The 22,662-nt window shown below is 39.7% G+C and overlaps 2 protein-coding genes across 3 annotated transcripts; one reads left to right on the plus strand and one right to left on the minus strand.

Annotated features, from left to right (window-relative positions):
* Positions 1-875: 875 nt before the first annotated feature.
* en2b (engrailed homeobox 2b) lies at positions 876-3,958 on the plus strand (the record flags this gene model as incomplete). Its single annotated transcript, XM_080546268.1, has 2 exons — positions 876-1,329; positions 3,588-3,958. 2 exons carry the CDS (start codon positions 876-878, stop codon positions 3,956-3,958), a joined length of 825 nt encoding a protein of 274 aa, XP_080402394.1.
* A 6,450-nt stretch (positions 3,959-10,408) lies between these two features.
* On the minus strand, positions 10,409-21,717 carry cnpy1 (canopy FGF signaling regulator 1). 2 transcript variants are annotated; one of them, XM_080547164.1, is made up of 6 exons: positions 21,696-21,717; positions 19,358-19,460; positions 18,352-18,467; positions 13,724-13,927; positions 12,459-12,555; positions 10,409-11,521 (listed from the first exon to the last, which is right to left on the minus strand). In XM_080547164.1, the coding sequence occupies exons 2-6, from the start codon at positions 19,449-19,451 to the stop codon at positions 11,481-11,483; spliced, it is 552 nt and encodes a 183-aa protein (XP_080403290.1). In that variant the 5' UTR covers positions 19,452-19,460; positions 21,696-21,717; the 3' UTR covers positions 10,409-11,480. The 2 variants fall into 2 exon arrangements, with proteins under 2 accessions (XP_080403290.1, XP_080403289.1); XM_080547163.1 differs by lacking the exon at positions 21,696-21,717 and adding an exon at positions 21,442-21,683 and having other exon boundaries at positions 10,410-11,521.
* Positions 21,718-22,662: the final 945 nt, after the last annotated feature.

Here is a 22,662-nt window from a genome sequence, read left to right on the forward strand (position 1 = left end):
ATCCTCGCAATGTTGGGACATCGAATGCATTTAGACCTTTATTGACTCATGCATGGGCGCATTTAGCCTATATCCTGAAACCTCATTTTTTAAGCACGTTCAAAAATATATATTTGGCAACTATGAGGTTTCACACCCCTCCCTCTTCGAGGATGCCCCCCGTAGCATGATGCCATGGCAAATACCATAACCTATACGAACCAATATGGAGACCAACATATCTTTGACACGAATTAGATTGTGTTTTATTGTACAATACGTGAAGGCTGAATGAATTACAACTAATACTTGTTAATGTTTACGCATTTGAACACAACCGCTTGGAGAATGAGGTTGGGTTGTGCCAGTAGCCTATTCCAGAGTCACAGGGTCACGTGGTCACATCTCGCCAACGCCATTGGTCCAAGGCACGTGTCTTAGATACCGGACTGCGACGTCACCGGGGAGGCTCGTAGCCTATTAAAAATAAGAACATAAATCCATAGTGAAAGTATTTCAGAAGCAGTTAGCGCGTCTTTATCTCCTCGTAGTGTAGTGGGCTACTGGACGCACAGTCGTGGGTTTGGTTCTGAAAAGGGACCATTGCAACTCAACATTATAAATGCTACTTTCAGTAGAAGAAACATATCACTCATAGCCAAGAGGAGAAATAGCTATGAGCATTTGAAGTATGATTTTCCTTTGTGAGAAGGGCAAGAGGCGGGTTTCCAGTATCAAAACTATATACTGAAAAAAAAGGATTTCGTTTTTCTTTTCCATTTCAGTTACATTTCCATAAGGCAGTGGAAGAGGAATAAACTAGAAGTCCGAGGAAAACTGGAATTCATACTTTTAACAACGGAAAGGTGTTGAAATTGGACATCGAATTAATCAGTATGGAAGAAAACGATCACCATAACGGAGAGCGTCGAGATTCGGGAGAAGAGTCCAACCGGGCTATCCTTCCTCTCCTACAAGCACCGGGGAACCAGCAGCCACACCGGATCACCAACTTTTACATTGATAATATTTTAAGACCAGACTTTGGACGCAGGAAAGATCGGACTTTCAATTATGATGAAAATAATGGACGGGAGAATATTGCTCGCGTGGTCCCTAAAACCGGTGTGATTGTGGCAGGGGAAGGAACTTCAAATTCTCGTTCAGTTGGCGAGCCAAAAAAAGACGATATCGTTGCAGACGCGCCTCTCAAGCCCCGGGGAGAGACTGGAGACCAGTGCCTAAGCTCGGACTCGGATAGTTCCCAAGCCAGTTCAGCACCTTTATCCAAGCCCATGCTCTGGCCAGCCTGGGTGTATTGTACCAGATATTCGGACCGACCATCAGCAGGTAAAATAAGTTTCCCTGGCATTTATAGATCATTTGAATACCGCAATTAGTTATTTTATTACTAGAGCTGTGCGCAACAGTACTCGTGGACCGAATATAGTGACATAGAAACCCCGAACGACCTCTAGATCAAAAGAAAGAAAATGCATTACAAACCTTATAGTTTACGGAGCAATTTCACCATAAGTTTATCCTTACACGTTTCGAAAATGAATGAAATAACAAATTGGTGGACATTTTCAGTTAATTGGTTTGGGGGTGTTCATAATCTATCCAAATTCAGTAAATAAGACCATCAGGCTATTCTAAAATTCCGATTTGATTGACATAATGAAGATAGGCTACGTGTCCATAATGGCGGTGATCAATCAATTATTAAGATACTATTATTATCATCGTCATTTTACCCTATAATTATTGTATAATATTTTCATTATCATCATGATAAGATATATCAGGGTTATTTGGTTAGTCTCTACTTATTATGAGGCTAATAATTCCAAGCGAACGACGTTGCAAAACTCAATCAGAAATCAGCAAAAATAGGCAAACTAATTTGTGTAGGGTTAGGCCTTATAGTATCGCAAACATATTGCTGTAGTGAACTTCTATAAAAGAACTGAAACCAAGTTTAGCGCCATTGTTCTGGTCTTGTCTTTGTTAATATTTAATTTGCATATTTTTGACAATGGAGCGAGGCTAAAAAGTAGAGGCTATCCCCATCCCATGCCAGATCCGAAATGAGACGCATGCCGAAATGAGTACAAACTTTTTCAAACATGAATAGAAATAAGAACTGAATTCATTTAGTAGTCTCCTGTTTACTTTTCTCTTTAAATATATTAATTTGAGATATTGTAAAACCATGCTTGAACATTTGGCTATTAGCCTATGAACTAGCCCTCCACTGCAGGTTGCTGTGATTCTCGATCTTGAAGGCCTTTATCCGGCCTTTCCGTTTAGCGGGCTAACCTGTCGAAATATCTACTTATTTTGTTTTAAACATCAAAACAACAATGTCAGTGATTGGTCATCTAATTTGATGATGGCTATAGGCTACTATACCCTTTTGTATTTTTCACGCGCAGCCTAAATATTGTCTAGGGCTATCTATTCATTCAAACATTTCGAAGAGTAGCTCTACAATGAAGTTTACTGAACACAATCAACAATATTCAAATGTCGTGTAAAAGGTTGTGCACAATCGAATGAATTAAGCACATTTAACAAGAAATATCTAGAATATTAGATTAGGCTTTTGTTCCACCTTGGAAAGTTTCCATTGTGTGAGTTGTCCCATGAAAGATCACTAAAAAGTAGCCCAATGGCATAGAATAATGAAAAACGTTTATTTCAAAACAAACTGTTAATTTCGGAATATAAAAAGGGAAAAACAATGAACTGCTGAGTTTGTCAATGTAAAACAGAGGCATTGATTATCAATAAGATTATAGGCCTAATATGCTAGATGCTATTTTGAAGTCAAACCAAAGCCTGTGAATCGATTGGCTATTCGGTAGAAGCATACCTAGGCCTGTTCGTTATCTGACAGAGATAACATAAACGTTCATCATATTCATAACACGTTTATAAAAGACAGTAACTTAAAATGTAGTTCCTATGGTAACAGGAAGAGAAAGAGGCGCCTAACCCCCCCCTCCCACTGACCCCACCCCCATCTACACCCCTAGCCCATCATCCATGCCTCCCCTCCACACACAACCCCGCATCCTTTCTGAATCATCGACATTCTAATGCTGCTACCCTATGGGTTATTCAACCTATGGGACACATCCAATAGGCTATTTATTATTCAAGGCTATTACGATTAATACTAGCCTACTCCTGCTACAAGGCTACGAGTAACACTTCAGTGATGTTAGAATATTTATAGCATAGCATAGAGTACAGCACAGTGTTTTATTTGTATAGTATAGTATATAGTGGATAGCCTTTATTTATGTAAACCAGCTCTTTTCCCTTCTTGTTTTTAGTTTTTTTTCCTAGCACCAGAGGAGCCCCCCCTCCTAAATTTCGTTGTTTGGTACCTGTACTATATCAATGACAATAAAGACCATTCATTCATTCATTCATGTTATGAGGCGTAGTCAAATAGCTACTAGGCCAACTGGCACTGCCCTAGACCCACTGCTTCCAATGAGAATGATAATATGGCATTTGTGTTTGTGAGAAAGTTAAATGCATGATCATGTGTTCATTTCCGGTTCTAATCATGTATATTGTGTTGTAATATGCAGGGCCAAGATCTCGTAAACCAAAGAAGACGACAACAACAACAACAACAACAGCAACCACAGCAGCAACAACAACAACAGCCACCCCAAGCAAGGACGACAAGCGGCCCAGGACGGCCTTCACAGCGGAACAGCTCCAGAGACTCAAGACGGAGTTCCAGACTAACCGCTACCTGACGGAGCAGAGGAGACAGAGTCTGGCCCAGGAACTCGGACTGAACGAGTCTCAGATCAAGATCTGGTTCCAGAACAAGCGGGCTAAGATCAAGAAGGCCACGGGGAACAAGAACGCGCTGGCCTTGCACCTGATGGCCCAGGGACTGTACAATCACGCCACCACGTCCAAGGACGAGAAATCAGAAGACAGTGATTAATGCCAAGAAAATATAAAACAATGCAATAAAATATTTCTTAAGGGCCAGTGTACAAAAATACCAGCATAAATATATTTAAAACAGGAATGAGACAGGATTCTGCAATAGCCTACTCTGTATTCTTAAATCACGTGATGTGTTATTATAACACCTTTTGCCGCTTTCCCTTGAAACGTTATGCTTCGTAAGCATAATAGCATAAGTTTGTTCTTTTTAAAGCGCTTTTTTATTATTATTATTATAGTCCTACTTGACTTTCTCGACACATTTGACCGTAATAATGAGAGGGGAAACATGCTGAAAAAAACATGCCAAAGATTTTTTCTGCTGCATTTTGAAAACTGTGAATTTAAATATCCTAAATTGTTAATCTATGTTTTTACATTTTTTATTCTATTATTTTCTTGTATTTCTGATGTCCATGTAGAAAATACGTTTGTTTCGAGATTTATTTGTTTTGTGTAAAAAAGAAAAAAGAAAAAAGAAAAAAGAAAGTCATTCTGAGATGATTATGGAGGCACATAGCTACGCGTTGATGTGCGTAGGCCTATCTGATAACAATGCATTTTTGTGTTTGAATTAAAGTTTTGCATTAACTTTATGCTACTCATGAACGTTACATATGAATAAATTCAGCAAAAATAATTTAACTCTGGGTCTGTGCTGATATGAGATTGAAAATTGACAAAATTATATTTAATTGCTGCAAGTTACTTTAAACTTGACCCAAACGAGATAAACGAGTTGTTTCATGAAAGGAATGTAAAAGATGAACTTTTGGGGCCTCTTTTGTTGAAATAGCTAGACATATTAGCTATAAAAACATACAACTGTTTTATATACCGAAATATTTGTCTCATATGCATGCACATAATAGCATAGGAACTTTCTCGCCAGTCTTCCATTGGGTACAATGCTGAGATTCGCCGAAAAGTTCAGGTTATGCGCCTCTCTCACCCAGGGGTTGATAGGGGAGGTGGAGTGGTAGACAGCACACAACATGATTTAAGTAGTTTGAAATGAATGATAATGGAAATGCAACCTATTTGGTTCAGTTCTAAAATCTCAATTTAACCAATGCTCATATCAGGATCTAAATGGAAATTTCTGACTTGTAGCATATTGAAGATTTTCTGTCTTCAAAACAGATTATACTTCATGGTAAACTTCAGAGCTGAAATGACTGACGTCCACGTGTCCTATTATAGGTCTACTGTACAAACAATGTATATTGAATAGTCACTGGTATGCATTCCATGGTTTTAGATGAAATACATTTTTATTGTCATTGGAAAAGACCATAGTATTCATATTTATAAACAATATTGAAAGTCTAAAGCAGCCATGTTGTTTTTCGAGACGAGGCTACGGAATGTTTACATAACTTATTTATCTTGCAATAACTTATTTTATGTGAATGAAACGTCTGGAGGCCTTTTGCATGAAAGCGTCATTATGTCACCTGTACGTCATTACGTCATTGTTGCTGTATATCCATACCAAATTGTGGTCTTAAAACGTGGTGTGAATGATCTTTTATTGTCAATCCTACAAGTGTGTATACATTAAATCCAAACTTAAACACACTTTGCCTTAAAAGTTCTGTACCACGAACTTTTCTATGAGTACTGTGCTACAAAGATATCACAACTTGTTAATATCAGGCCGAGGTTTTGGCCAACGGTGGAATACAACGGAGACTTTACATCAGAATTTTTAAGGATATGTACAGTATAAAAAGAAAGGACAAAGTTTTGGTTGTATTTTTCTTTTTTTATTTGAAATATTCTTTGATATGAGACAAATGTAAATAATTTGTATCATAAACTGTGTAATTAACCGTAAATAAACCACAATAATGCTAACATTGTTTGCATCCTTCATTTTCATTGCTCATATCAAAACAGTGATACATTTCAAAATTCAGATGGAGTTGTACAAATTCTAAGTGATTAAAACATAATTTAGTACGTACAAATCATATATAAACGACAAGCACCAGTGTGTTGAAATACACATAATAATTTGTAGAGCAATTCTGCCATTTCTTCAAAGATACACAGCAAAGTCCCTTTCAGCTGCGAAGTGTAGTAGTCTACAGTAGCCTGTTTGTACAGTACATATTGTATTCAGACATATAGGTAGTTTATGGAACTTCCTGTAATATAGGCCTCTGTAAGTCCTCATCCTGAAAGCAAGGCCATACCACTTTCTGAAAGACCCTCAATAGACATATTTTGTGTACTCCACACAGATTCCATTTGTCTATTTGAAGGGGCCCACCGGCTAGCTTATAGAAGCAAACATTGTTGTCTGAAGTGGAAAATGATAGTTATAGGCTATATTTCATAATTCACTATTTTATGTGGTATCACACATGATATCACATCATTGATGGTGACCTTATAATATGGTATATTTGAGGGTCATAGACGCAAGCACTCCCTTAGGTTTTAGAGGGTACAGTATGAACTTAGTTGTGTTTACTGTATCTATTTGAAAATAGTACCAGAACGTATTTCCATATAAGCTCCTGCAGGCAAAGCACCAAACCACCAGGCAAAGCATCAAAAACAAGAATGTAAAACAAATGGGTATTGTGTATGACCCCGGTGTAACAAATAGCTAATTCCTAGTTAAAAAAACAAAACAAACAGATACATTTTAAACTGCTCACAATGAACTATGAAATGGTATTCAACCAAACACAATATGCAGCTCATCCCTGTGCAATGACTGGCACCTTACACTGTCAACGGAAGAACCTGCTGTTTATGTCACTGGCAAACAAGGTCTAAACATACTATTTACATTTCTCAACGTATAAACATACATTTTCAATAGTCAAGAACAATTTGTTTGTGGCAGAGCAACTTTGAATGCCCATAGTGCACGTGAGGAAATCAATAACTCATGTTATCTACAGTATAGGTTACTGTGCCTGTGTGATAACTAGACAACAATGCACTCCTTTCCATATTGAATCCATTCACTTGTTGTATGCCTGCTACTCATTTCCAGGGAATTTAACACATATGATTCTGCTGAAGGAACCAATGCATAATTAGGAGTGCTGAAAACTTTGGAATCCACTACAAACACACAAGCATGTTTTTTTTAAGTCACCTATTCACCTTAACACCTACGGCTTTCCCTGAAGTTGTCCGTAACAGACTACATTTCAAATGGATGAATCAGTCACGTACAGTATTCAATTTGGATGTGCAACAACAACAATAATTCTACAATCTTAATCTCATTAGAGTCCCACATCGGCACTTTCGACACCAAGTTGCCATGTTGAATTAAGTTTGGTTGAATATCCTCCGAAGTTACTGTATGTCTTCCCTTTCCTCAGAAATAAAATAAACGTTTTTGGAACATCAAACCAGCAGGTGTAGTAATGCAATATGCAACAACACAACAGAAAATAATAAAAGTTTACAGAAGTTCCGAGAGCTGAACGCTATCTGGCCACCACACCCTACTAAACACACACCATCTAACACACATGTATCAAATCCAGCATATCAATTTATCTCCATCATTCATATCTCATAATCAAATATTGTATCATAACATATCCATGTTAATTCAGAATACTGCCGGGGCATGACATATTACAATTCAAAATGCAAAATGTCCAAAAGTCACCCAATAGACCCTGGTTACTATAATCTACAACCCCAGTATTACCTGATCCTCTGGACCTGGTTTAGAAAGTCGCAACAAAATCAGAGAGAGAGAGAGAGAGAGAGAGAGGATCCCAGAGACAAAAGGGCGAGTTATCTGTGCGGACCATTGGCAGCAGCAGCATTGACCTGGCTCCTCAATGGGCCCAGAGAGAGACAGAGAGCTCATCTACATTTCTATTCTGTCCCAGCTTGTATGTGGAAGTAACACCCAACGCTGACTGACTTGATGAGCTGAGCTGGGCTGGTCTCGCTCTCCCTCGCTCTCCCTCACTCTCCCTGGACTGTCTTTATTTCTTTCTTTCTCTTTCTCTCCCTCTCTCTGGGCTGGGTTGGGTTGGGAGAGAGAGAGAGAGAGAGAGAGAGGGGGGGGGGGGGGGTTGTGGTCAGGAGACCCTTGTGAAGGTCAAAGCCCCCCCCCCCCCCCCCCACTCACCGCAGCCTCCCCCCGCCACCTCCCCCCACACTCCAGCCTGTCACACAGCTGCAGGTGGCTCCCTTCCTTTGCAACCATCACTTCAATACACACCTTCAAATTCAAAATATCCCTTACAAAGGACGTGCCATTAAAAATTGATAGCTTATGTCCACCTTCAAAAAGCTGTTTTCTACTAACTGTTCAGATCGATGTCAGCGAGTGAGCTCTTTCAAGCGACAAGTACACACCAAAAATACATTGGATAAGCATTCATGAACCTCTGTGTGAAGTTGATTTTATGACTAGTCATGAGATGCTCTTTTTCACACACACACACACACACACACACACACACACACACACACACAGCAGAGATGCAAATGAAGAAAAAAACAAAACATCTCAGTTATCATAAGTTCACACATCCCCTTGTCATAAACTTAACCCCTCCAATTGGCTCGAAGCAAAGGGCAGTCTGACTCTGAAAGACAAAATACATATCAGAAAAGTATTGATGTCCCCTGTGTGTCTCCTGAACAAAAGAGAGCCATCCTGCCCCCTTCCCCCCACTGAGCTATTTACCCATAGTTTTCTAAACGCTTCCTAGTCAAACTTGAATATGGAATGAAGCGGCCGGGGCTTTGTGGCGGAAATATAATTAAGCTGGGTGAGGAGAAGTATAAGGTGAAGAATGGGGATGACATCAGACCAATTTCACACTTGGCACTCGGATGGCCGGGTCCAAGCCAGGGCCTTGCCACGCAACACAGATCAAAGCCCACTGCCACTGACGAAAAGGCAAAGGGGGACTTAAGTATGCTAATCTCCAGGACAAATATATTTTAATCTTGTTAGAATACAAGTTAATACCGCAGCTCAGTGGCTGAACTTTATGGGTAGAGTATAGATGGAAAAGATCCACTTTCTATAAAACATTTTTCTCAATGAGGTAGTCTTCCTGGATCATTGAGTTTATGTTTGGAGAAATCCTTCAGAATGCTATACCATGGAGCTCTCATCCTCCGCATAACAGCTGCATTTCTTCCTGAAAGAAGAAAAAGTGAAACCCTCTCCCTCTCTTGAGGAGACCTGGGTTCATTATGGACATCAAATACTTTCAGATACTTGAGGTGTGCTTGATTTACTTTGCCTGGCACAATGGAAGCAATGGAATAGTCTCACGTGTCCATTGCAAGATAAATCAAGTACACCTAGAATACTTTAAAGTGTTTGGCTTTATGTATTTGACCCAGGCCTGCTCTCTAAATCCTAGTTCACACTACAGAGCCGAACCAAGCTGAGCCGAGCTGAGCTGTACCGGGCTGGCCTGGTTACCCCTGGTTACCCATCCACTACCACAGTTGTTGAAACAGTGCTGGACTGACTGACGTGAAAGGAGAATATCCAAGTCAGCACAGTATGGTTTGGGTCGGCCCTGTCGTGTGTGAAGAGCCTAACATTCGTAGGAAATGAGCGTTTAGTGGTCCAGTCAGTGGGGCCCCTGAGCGAATGAGCCCCCCCTGGCCTTGCCAACAGCACCTTGGTAACCCTTGATCAGTCAAGAGTCTACTCTAAGCCCAAGCCCCCCTGACATCTACAGACATCCACAGAGACAGCTACGCACACAAAGACAAGCTGACACTTTTTCAAGTCGGAGAAGAAGAAAAACTCCCATCACACCACTAAGGACATTCAACAAGTTGGAGACTTAGGAGACTTTTTTTTGTTTTGATAGAACGAGGAAGTGCGGTTCAGGAAAAAAGGCTGTAATTCCAGTGTACTGTTTTGTATATTATGTGTCTGTTTTGTATATGATTTGTCTGATTTGTATACTGTATAACTTGTCTGTCTCAAAGGGTCTGCCCTATGAAAGCTTGACCAGTACATTTAGCTTGTTCTTAGAGAAAAAGACTAAAGGCCCCCTTAAAAACACTTTAAAGGCACAATCTGGGATGTCTTCAATTATAATTAGACTAATACGGCTGTTCAATGGTAATTTCAATTAATGACATTTAAATATAAGTTGTATTAAGCTGTTCTCCCATTGCAGGTCACTCATTGCATGTTTTGGCTGAGAAATAAATCATGAATTGCACCTTAACGTTGTTTTCCTTAAGAGCAGGAATTGGTGTCACTTAAAACCACATGATGTGCTCTGAAATCTAAGTTTTGCTGCACTTGATGACAAATGCATTGACTTATGAATTTTGACCCATTCTATGGGAGGGACAAATAGACAAGGTAACTAGGCACTTAAATATAGTTTTCTTTTACTAGTGTGTCCCATTGCACATTTTGCCAATAACCTAGAGAGAGTTCCCTCTCAATGCATTTTCACAAGTTACTTACTAATTACAACCATAAAATGGGTCACGATTTAGCATACTGGATGAAAGTACTCGATCCCACATACTGTGTAAACACAATAGAATTATGCAAAACAGTACATCCAAAACTTCCCAGAATTCCCAGAAATATGTTTGCAATTCCTAAATCAATATAGGTCAATTCATCCAATTCCAAATACTGCCCATACTTTGGACCAGAACACATAATGAGCTTCAACATGACACAAACGAGAGGCCCCGTAAGGCTCCATCTTTTAGTCTGCCTTCTGATAGTCTCAAGACTGTGAATACAAACAAATATAGTAGAAATAGTCGAAATCTTCATTATCTAAAGATTGTAATCTACATTGAATAACGGAATAACAATAATCAGCGCTTAGGTAGGTGGAAATATATTTTCTAGACTTGACCAGCACGATGTTGATGTTCAGTGGAAACATTAACCGATCTTTCAATTATCATCAACATCCCAATGTAATTTGTCGTAAATGTAGACTTCCATATACAGTACAGGAGTATTCATGTGACAAATGAAAAGGCAGAAGTCCAAACAATAAATCACAGACAGGAGGGATCTAAATATGTAACCTAATTTAGAATTTTACCTGTGCAATAGCAGGGTAATTACTCTAATCATACGAATACTTGGTTTGTGATTATAGTACAAGAGTTGGAAGTGATAAAGGAGCACTGCCTAGTTCACATGCATAATAACAACAAAATAACTCGACTACAATATCAATTACAATGCTATTACGAAATGTTCATGTGACCCTTGACGATCATTTATTTTCTTCAGCGTTAATTCAGTTTTTTAGGATATAAACAACTGCAACCTTTTTAGCGGTACAGCATTGAGCTTGAAGTTGAAACGAAAAGGCACGCCTAAATTCCCTCATAATCAAATTCCGTAGATTTGACAACATTAGTCCACCATTTCAATTCAAAATAAGACACTTTATTTGAAATTATTCAAGTTCATTGGTACAAAATGCTTGTTGTAAACCTGCGTTTGTAACATATTAAGGCTGGTCCCATCTTCTTCAACAGAGACGTGTGTAAAACTAAAGTTCTTCATTCAGGGTTTTGGCTGGTTTACAAAAATCTGCAAATGAAGACAGTTAAAAACATCAGTATGTATGTATGGACCAATGTACCAAAGTTATAATACCTAATGAACATTATTTAATCAATATTTACAGACATACAGTAGACTAGTCTGACATGGCACATCATTTACAACAGTGCTTGTGGTTCTTACAGGATATAATAGACAGGCTGTACGGGACTGCAGTTGCAGTTGATCGAGTTGAAGGTTTGTTTCGTTTATGAAAGCTCATATCAGTTATATCATATCATCCTCGACTAAGTACACAATATGTTGGAAAGGTCCCGTCATATTCTCATAAATAGCACTGTTACGCTGTAAAAAACAACAACAACAAGAAAAACAGTACTCTGCGTGCCAGAAGGTTCATCCTACTGGGTTGGAACAAAATGGCGACTCACAGATGAGAATCCGAAACAAAAATCGAAAAAAAACAAAAACACCAAAAATCGGCTTGGTAGTAAAGAAGGTTGGGGTATCTAATTGTCCTTTTAACTGTTTGAGGACATACAGACATGATCATCTTTCTATATCCCTGGTTGGTGTACACTGTATTCATATCATAATTTTGGGGGAGAGCAAGATTACATTTCAGCAACATTGAAATGCTAGGCCTACCAAGTTTAATATTCTTAGGGAATCAGTATTCTTTTTATGAATCAAGACTCCTAAACACACATTGGCAATTGATAGGTGTATTACGATTAAGTGAGATACGTTATATGTTATATAACGTTATACGTTAATATGATATCTAGCAACAGTGACAATGAATTAATAAACACGTAAATTGTACGATATTAGTCCAATATATCGATGACTAGGCTTTCTCATAAAGTACGATCTGAGCGAGGATGTGTGCGCTAACATGCATGGAGGGTGAAACAGGAGCACTGCTGAAAGAGAAACTGTGACGCCATGTCTGAATCCGTACCTGATATTTCATTGCATAACTTGTCGACCACATGGTCTGCCTCTTTGGCAAAGAGCGAGATGATATCATCTTCTAACTCCTCCACTACGCTTTCACACTGCGAGACAAGGAGGAGAAGGGAGAGAAGGGCTGGTTAACGCTTCACTAACAGACAGCTAAAACAGATCCATGATGAGGGGCGCGCAAGCATGTCGTTTCACACAATGGTGGGCACGCCCGAGCGGCCCGCCAAGCCAGCTGCCATGTTTTCCTCCCCTCACCATGCCGTTCGGCCATCTTGGAACACTCAAGGAAGCATTACCAAATCACAACACCAGTTCCATGACATGGCGATTCCATATGCACATTACTCAACTGTAGAGCATTCTTGGTGCATTGTAAGAGATTAGAAACAGCACAAAGCAATGCTCATGTATATGTATAAATTAATTATCAATAGATAAACGAATATGATAAAGCATATTCGCGTGATAAAACATGTTCAAGTGGTATTGGGTATGCCCTTTCTATGTAATTAGAATTACATAGAAACATTTAAAACATCCTCAATGCAAAATTGTGATTTGTTAAACTGAATTAACTAACATATTTTAAATAATAATACGTACAAAGCTTTTGCATAGCTTTCTATGTTAAAGACCAATTGCTAACCATATGTAAATAAAAAAGATCATACACATATTTAATTACAATTTGCAGAGAAAATAAGTTTAAGTTATAAGTCCATTTTTCCATACGATTGGCACGAGTGCTTAGATTCTAAGAGAGGAAAAGCTGTTATGCCATTTACGATTGAAGGTTTAAAATTTAGCCATATTCATTCAAAAAAGAATAGAAAAATAGTTTGTTTCACCGTAGCTTACAACACACATCCTGTATTGCCATCACATTATTGGAATAAAATACAAAATCTGTTCTCCAGTTAATACATAATATTTGTATTCCATTTAGAAAAACGTAATAGGCACTAGGAAAATTTGCAGAACCTAGCTTGAGCTGGGCAACAGACCAAGTGTTAGTGTAACCTTTTGTATACAGTATGTCTGTATTCGAACTGATTTAACCCCCTGTTTTTAAAGTAAGATTGATCCAACACAAATTTCAGTTTCGACCGTAGTATCTAATCAAATCACGTGTTTACCTAAAAAGTACTTTGAAAAACTATTCTAAACTCCTACGAATGAAAGCTTGAACCTCATAAAATGTACAGTATGACTAAAATAAATAAACAACTCAGTAAATTAATAAATAATTGTCACACTTACTGCAAACTTCAAGGAGTTGGAACCCTCTGGGCCTGCAAACTGGAAATTGTTGAAATCGGTAAAATCCATCTTGCCTCTGGGAGCAAACCTCTTGTACTGCTTTTCCTTGGTGTCTGGGTCCACATGGAGAGCATAGTCAGTCATGCTGTCGCAAACCACATCCATAAGCTCATTTAGATGGGTCTCCGACCGAGCAAGAGGTACCTGGTGAAGTAAAAAAAAAAAAAAAAAAAAAATCCAAATAATAAATAAATAAATAATAATTTGGCTTACTTTATACTTGACTTTTTCATCTTAGTTTGTTGTGTTCTATGAGTGGTCAGTTGTATGACACTGCATGGTCCTCGGGTCACGCTGGTTGACCCCTAGCTTCCGTTCCCATCACATTGACACATCCTCTACGCTGGAACTATGACATTTAACCTGTACTCCTTAAAGGTTGTAGAAGGATAGACCCCTAGTATAGACCCTTCCCCTTGGCAACAGGACAAAACACACTGTGCTGTCTAGCCAGGTCAAGGTGCACTCTGCCAACACCCCCACGGCCTCCCCCGGAAGGAGAGAGGGGAAAGGGTGACGGGGGTGAGCAGGGGGTGATGACGGGGGGGCAGGGGGGAGTGAAAGGGCTAGGGGGGGAGGGGGGCGGGGTGTGAGGAGGTGAGGGTGGTTAAGGAGCAGAGGGGGCAGGTTTGGGGTGGGGTGGGGAGAGTTAAGGAGCAGGGAGGGGTGATGGGGTGGTGGTGGTGGTGGTGGCGGGGGGGGCAGAGGATGGCAAGGGGGGGGCCTAAACAGCAGCCAAGTGCAGGGTAAACAGTTGAGTCTCATCCTTTGGTCCCTTTTGGCGGTTCCTCTCCTTCCACCCTCCAGTGATCAAAGAAGGAAGCTTTCCTTGTCAACCCGGTCAAAAGGTGCCGGGGTGAAGGCAAAGGGAAGAAGGGAAAGAGGAGGGGGGGGGCCATATTGCAGATGAACTGGATTTTGTGCAATGTAGATATATCCTGACCCTATTGTCCCCTTTCAGACTCAGTATGGACCCTTCCGGCTTCACTGATTACATTATAGAAGCATTCTCCCCCTCCTCTCTCCTCTGTGTTTTTTTTTGGGATATATCTGACTCTTGGTGACACAAAGACGCTTCCATGGCTCACTGCCATCTGTTCAGCAGAGAGATAGAAAGGTCCTGGGGACCGGCATGAACTCTGCCATACATTTCTGCCTTTTCACTCTCAGGCCAGGAAGAGGGCTGGGCATACTATAAAGGTAAGGAATGGATATTGAGGATATCAATAAAACAAATGGTTGGGCCATGACCGACCAACTGTCCGTCAATGGTTTGTTTGACCATTGCAAGATCACAAACGGTTGTGATTTCACCTCAACATCAACATTGAACTACTAACAAGTCACTGGAGACTGTGCCAACAATAAATGTTGAATGTTAACGTAAAACATTTTTACATCAATGGTGTATTTCCCAAATACCGTACATACAATGCTATATTGACTGACATGATTCAAATTCAGCCTTTATAAATGCAAAATCAAACTGGTCACCGAAAAAAAAAAAAGAGTCTTTCTACTGCACTGGAAAAACGTCCCAACCTCAGCCAACCAAACGAAACCCTTATCATGCAATCCTGAAAATGGCTCGGAATTAAATTCCTTCCTCACCAGTCTACGGGGCTGTGAAAGGGGCCTGTCAATCACGTCCGGGCTGAAGAATGAGGAGGGGGACTGGGCAGGCCCTGGCAGAGAAAGGCCTTCTCAGGGATGCTATCCTCCCATTCAATTCCCATTGGAAAAGCCTAGCCATTAATGCAACGCTGGAGAGAGCGCCTTTCAATTTTATTGTGTGACTGATATGGGCCAATGAAAACACATAAATTAATAATAATAAACCTAATAATGACGACATTAGGAGGATGCTTCATTTCGCTGCAATGTCTTCAGGAAGGGAAATGTGTGTGTTAACACATACAAGACAGCCTTATGTTACAGTGTAATGTGTCCCTTCATTGTGACTGAAAACTAATCGAAGAATGCTGCTTTTTTAAAGCTTTTACTATCAGAAACAATAAAAGCACATTCACTGAGAAGTAACACATTCTTGTCTTATTACAGACATTCAAGGCTTCCTTATGAACAATTAGCTTCGACTAAGTTCAAAGTCTTTGACATAAGTTTATATTGTTGCAGATTTAACTTTGTGGCGCCAACCACGCCTTTCAGAGAGCCCCAGTGGGGAGGGCAAAGAGCAAGACTTAAGACTTAAAACCTGCAAATCTGGTCCCATCCCAATGATGCCTGAGCCTGGACACCCCTCCTTCCCTGAATCAGACAGACAGCCGCAGAAACAGCCAAGGGTTGGGTTATTGTTGTTGTTGAGGATCAAATCTATGGATTTCCCAGCGCAACAGGTATACTTCTATAAGACGGTTGGTGGTTGGTAACGGATTGCTAAACACTTTCGGTGCAAAAGTTAATGCCATCAAATACGTAATTCAATACTTTCGATTTCTCTTATTAACTGTGATTGTGTAATTCCACAATGATAGTGAACAGTTGTTTATAAACAATTAACAGACTTCATGAGCAGAACATTCCAATCTGGTTTCTGCTCAATACACAAAGCACAGACACTTGCTTTACTCAAAGTCCCGAAGGAATTACAGACACTGCCCTGAATTGGTATACATCTTATCTCTCAAATAGGCACGTCTCTGTTGGTTTTGGTAACTCTGTTTCCTCCTTGGAAGTAAACATGTGTGGAATGCCTCAGGGTTCTATTTCAGGCCACATTTTATTCTCTGCATATATGCTCCCACTTGATCATATTATTTGCAAGCATAATACTTATTTTCATTGCTATGCTGATGACATCCAGCTCTACAGTACCGTATATGCATAAAAAAAAGTCCAGTGATTCAAGCAGCTTAGCCATTGTTAAAGATTGACTTGCAGACATTAAATGTTGGATGTCTCTAAATGTTCTCCAACTAAAGGAAAACAAATCTCTCAGCTGCAGCTAGTGCACAAACCAGCTGGGAGTCTTTTAGCCAGAAGTGAGAGGAGTGATCACATCAGACCAATTTTAGCCTAGTTACACCGGCTTCCAGTAGAATTTAGGATTGATTTTAAGATTCTATTGATTATAAAGCCAGACATGGCTTAGCCCCAGTATACATCGCAGACCTTCTACCACCATATGAACAGAAGCGCAGCCTCAGATCTTCAAGCAAGGCTCCACTGACTGTTCCAAAGTCTAGACTGAAAACTAAAGGTGACCAGACTTTTGCCATTTGGGCCCCTAGACATTGGAATGGTCTGCCTGAAGACATACAAGCTGGAAAACTCTGAAAAACCCTCTCTCTATAAACTTGCATTTAGTTGTTGATAACTTATCTAGTTGAAGTCTTATTGTGTAATGTTATCTGTTGATTCGCCTGTTTTAATTTGTTGTTATTATTTCAATCATTTGTCTGATTCTCAATGATACGTATTATTTGAATGTCGCTTTCTTTCTCTCATTTTACTTCTGCTGACGTATTTCTACGATCTCTTCTCTTGTTTAGCAGCACTTGGTAACATAGTTTAGAGAAGCACTATACAAATAAAGGTATAATAATTATTATCCTTGTATTCATAGTCTCTCAACAGCAGTGGTATTGCAGAGGCCCCCAACACAGCTTGGGGGCAAACTAAATGGAATATGAGCAAGACTCACTGGGGTATAGGAACTGTAATTAGCATTTATTTCCAAACGAACCCACTTTTAATAATGAGAGCGTCTGAATTATGACAAACAACACACAGCTGTTCCATAGTGTCCCTTTGTTACAAGGAGACTGGGAAGAATAAACACAGGTCTAGAGAACAAATCAAAGTGTATTTGTAATATCACAATCGTTTAAATCTAAGCCTACATGCGCGAGCCAATCAATTATATTAATTCAGCGGAAATACAATTAATACAGTTAACCTACAATGTCCAGGGGAGAGAGAGAGAGAGAGAGAGAGAGAGAGAGAGAGAGAGAGAGAGAGAGAGAGAGAGAGAGAGAGAGAGAGAGAGAGAGAGACTAGTTAAATAAACAGCACGTTATTAGGTATCAATTATGATCAGAAGAGGATTAACCTCTGGGATCAATAGGGGAGTCTGAGCACCTCATGAAGGTCCCTGGACACCAGGGGTAGAGGTTAGAACCCTACTGGATATGACCTTTTACAACATTACAAGGCTCAAGGAACAACAGTAGTTTGGATTCCTCCCCTAGAAGATTACTGAGGTGGAAGATGGCGAGACTTTGGATGCGAAGGAGGGCTTTTACAATCACCCACTGGAATCATCTCACACACTTCTAACTAACCCTATCAAACTATCTGTCGGTCTGCTGCATCCTACGTTTCACTACCATGACATAAAGAATAGATATCTATTTCATTTTTCGTTTTTTTTCTAACTACAGCATATGAATCATTCATCAATCCAATCCAATAAACACTATAAATTCTTGATTCTTGAAACATTGTATCTGAAAGTTTAATCAATTTGCTGAGCGTGGCCCTACAGTCATATTACATTATTCCACGTCTGTATTTCGTGTTTTAGTAACAAGCCTTCGCTAATTTACCTTTTTATCTTTCATGCTCCCATCCGGGCTGAGTCTGAAGCCTCCCACATCGATGGTCTTCTTCGGATCAATCTGGCTGATTGAATAATTAAGCTCATCAACAATCGCCTTGCATGCTGAAAGAAGAAGAGAGATCATGTGCCTGGGCATTTTTTTCAAACAATAAAAGATGAGTTAAATGCATGAACAACAATACTGTAATACTGTCTAGCGGTTTGGAATACTGTCTAGCTGTTTGCATAACATTTCACATGCTTTCATAAAAAGGCTCTCTCTCCCTCAAAATATCAAGCAAATATTTTGCTTAAATGCAGAAAAAGTTGGAATTACCGTAAAAGAGAAAGAAATACTGAAATGTAATCCACTTCTATTTGTTTATAAGGGCCAATACAGACAAACAAAGTAATTATATCAATCCAAAGGACATTTCTTTTCACGAATAGCGAGTTAGAGACCGTTTCACTCAAAATGGACGCTTTTGATCTGATAAGGAACAACTGCACAAAGAATTGTTGGTGTTTCAAGACCGATTTCTGACTGTATGCTTGGAGGGCTGTTATAGCGCTTATCATGTTATTAATAACAGGATGTTACACTGGTGGTGTACAGTGCTGAGAGTGTATCAGTGGCTTGGCAAGTGCAATACAGGAATAAGGATCGCCTCTAGTTTTTGTAAGATTTCAGTCCTGGTGTCGCTATATCTGCTCAGTGTTAAAGAAAATAGCTGAGCAAGACAGTGCATCCCAATTGTTTTTTGATCCAATCTAGAATGAAACAATTACGGGAGAAAACTGCTGCTTCTTTGAATGTTAAAAATGTAGAATGAACAGCGTACAAGAGTTAACCGTTAGTTTGATTGAGTCCGTACAAGTTTTCATCTTATCACAGTCCTTTGTTAACCACGACTACTGCATTAGGTCTACTGTACATCCTCAATAGCCCATAGGCCTACGTATCTACCAGGTAGAAGCGGACAAAGCTTACAGATAAAAACACTGTAACTTACCAGAACAATAAAGCACCTTGTCCTTCTTCCCCTCAGTCGTTCTGATGAAGACAGATATTGCCACCAGAGCAATTTGAATAATCCACGGTGCCATATTCCTGTCCTGAGGGAGAGAGATAGGTTTAAAGCAGAGAAGCAGCGCCAATTCATTATTCCCAATACAAAAAAAAATAAAGTCTGAACCCAGTCAGCGCCCCCCACAGCCTGGCAAGAGTGATACTTTGAAATCAGGTTTTTTCAGAGAGGCAATTGCTGGAAATGTTGCCTTCTACAATACTAAGAAAGGGGAAACATAATATTTTCACACACACAAGTTATACTGACATATATATATCAAATGTGAGGCTTGAAAAAAATGTGTTACAGTTGCACCTTATCTGTCATGGGGTTTATTGACCAGTTTAAACATGGAGTCATGGGTAACTAGGCCACAAGTCATTCCCGTCACAAATGTATACCAACTTAGGACGTTATGCTGAGAGCAATTCGACAACAGACAGTTTGTAGCAAATGCATCATTATGCTGCCTCGCGTGGCTGGAACACATGATTGAGAGTTCACAGAATAGTTCCAGAAACAACTCCCTGGGGAGTGTAACCGAAGCTAACATATATTTCAGAGGTGGGGCCTGTTTAGTTCTTACTGTAATAACGCTGTAATAAAGCAGTAATAAACACACCTGAGGTAACAGGTTGACATCTAGACATCAATGTTGCAATAGCAGCAGTCTAATATTCTATATAGTTATATACTAGCATCATCCCAAACTATTCAGACATCTATACTTGGGGATTATATTACACTAAGCTATTGGTGTCAGTGTCAGGAGATAGATGTCCACACACACACACACACACACACACACACACACACACACACCCACCCCCACCCACCCAGAGAGACAGACAGACAGACAGACACACACACACACACACACACACACACACACACAGACACAGACACAGACACAGACACAGACACAGACACAGACACAGACACACACACACACACACACACACACACAGTCACACACACACACACACACACACACACACACACACACACACACACACACACACACAGTCAGACAGAATTGGAGTGAATGAGTGAATGTCTCTTTCATCATCCAAGCCAACAAAAAGTGCTGTTGTCTTAACTTCAGATGCAACACAATGTTGAGCAGTCAAGTGAGTGTAACCTTAGCCAGATTTGACAATTGACATTAATTTGAGACCCATGCAGGCATGCATACACGCCATCAAACTCACAAATCGGGTCATTCAGTAGGCACAGGTAACCTAGACTAACACCATGGTCACCATGGTAAAGCTTAATGTACACTTTGTATGCTTGTGAGCTTAGAATGATAAGGTTCTATCTCCGTTTAGGGCAGTTCAGAGATATTGAGCTTCAAAGTTTTTACATTCCATTATGTTTTGTGAGATGGAACCTTTGTATTTTATTAATTACTAACTAAGAAATGTCAACATTTAAAAAAAAAAAAAACACCACACAGGCATTAATAAACACCTAATGGATCTTATGTAAAAAAAAAACTCAATTTTGACAAAAATGGAGATAGAACCTTGTAATTCTAACGTCACGTGCTTGTGTGATACATACGGTAACCTTGTCCAAAACCACGGCGTGCGGCTCCTGGGCTGAGTCTTTTTTGACGCAAAAATGTTTTGGTTGAACGAAAACCCGCAAAGACGAACTGAAGCCTTCAACTTTCTTTCATTCCGACAGAGCCAGATAGCAACAATGGCATCAACAAAACTGAATTTTTATGATTCAAAAGATGCCACTGTCTGCTACAGGTAAAACTGAAGACAAAGAGGTGATCTCATCTCCCCCACTCTCAAGTTGAGCAATTTTGGCGCATCAGAGCTTATATATGTGAAGTTGCGTAATTACGGTAATAATTGCAACCAAAAGCTTTTATACACGCAGGCCAAAAACATTGTGAGGATTACTGTTCCATATCTCGGCTATAGCATAGACTACACCTGTTATAGAAATGAAATAGCCTATTAGTTATTAGTTATTGCATTGAAGTTCTGGGCTAAACGTGGCTTACTTACCTGTGTTCTTACAGTACAGCGCTCGCAGCAGGTGTGAGAGAACGAAGGACAATGAGGGAAAACTTTTCAGTGTGGAACAGCCGTGAAATCGAAACTCGAGGGACACCGTAGGTAAGTCTGTAACGTATTACTGATTTCCCCCCCAAAAAACAAATGGCTTATCAGTAGTTCGCTTCTAAGCCTTTTAATATTCACCTGCTTTGAATTTCCACATCATATCTACCTTACTGTCAGTGGACAGTCGTTTTACTTACGTGCTGGTCTCTGGCGTCGCCACGTTCAGCAAGGACGCGAATCCTCCGGCTGGAGTGACAGCTGGGTGAGCCAGTGGGTGCTGTAAGCTCAGCACAGATAGCCAATGAAATGCGTCCAGAGCATGCCGAAGTTACAACATAATCGACCGTTTGCAGAGATGGACAGATTGGTGCTACGCAGCATTTAATATTCTATTATCTAATATCTACCTACCAACTAAGACCTGTTTCCTTACTTAGTTACAAATACAGTACCAAATTAAGTCTAGAAACCACGAACCCATAGTGTTATATTTATCTATCTATCTATTTATCTATCTATCTATCTATCTATCTATCTATCTATTTATCTATTTATCTATCTATCTATCTATCTATCTATCTATCTATCTATCTATCTATCTATCTATCTGTCTGTCTGTCTGTCTGTCTGTCTGTCTGTCTGTCTGTCTGTCTGTCTGTCTGTCTGTCTGTCTGTCTGTCTGTCTGTCTGTCTATCTATCTATCTATCTATCTATCTATCTATCTATCTATCTATCTATCTATCTATCTATCTCTCTATATGTAATACATTTAAATAAGGCACAATGATTACACATCTGAATGACTCATTAAGGTCCCACTGTACAGTTCCCAGAACACACAAACGTGCTAAAGACTTTTAAAAATCTATAAAACAATTTTTTTTAAATCAGTTATTTGATTAGGCTACTTCAGTGGTAATGTTCAGGTGTAAATGCTTTGAAAAACGTTTACAAATATATAATATGTAGATATGTCTGTCTAGTTTCAAAGGTGGGGGAGAGAGAGAGGCTGACTCAGGTAATGATCAATGCTGTCATTACACTTTGTTGTTGTTTTTTTGTCTGTTTTTTAATCAGGGAAGAAGAAGCTGTCCATTACCATTGGTATCTGAAGGCTGGTAGGATTACCCTTTAACCCCAGCCCATTCTGTTTATAAATGAAC

This window comes from Nansenia antarctica (genome assembly GCF_963989245.1).
Source record: "Nansenia antarctica genome assembly, chromosome: 16".
Taxonomy (NCBI): Eukaryota; Metazoa; Chordata; class Actinopteri; order Argentiniformes; family Microstomatidae; genus Nansenia; species Nansenia antarctica.

Excerpts from the sequence above, each read along its gene's own strand:
- cnpy1 (XM_080547164.1), bottom strand. The coding sequence starts at position 19,451 with ATGGCACCGTGGATTATTCAAATTGCTCTGGTGGCAATATCTGTCTTC. Across the intron at positions 13,928-18,351 it reads GGAGCATGAAAGATAAAAAG|GTACCTCTTGCTCGGTCGGA; the intron begins GTAAATTAGCGA and ends TTACTTCACCAG. Across the intron at positions 11,522-12,458 it reads GTTATGCAATGAAATATCAG|ATTTTTGTAAACCAGCCAAA; the intron begins GTACGGATTCAG and ends CTTCATTTGCAG.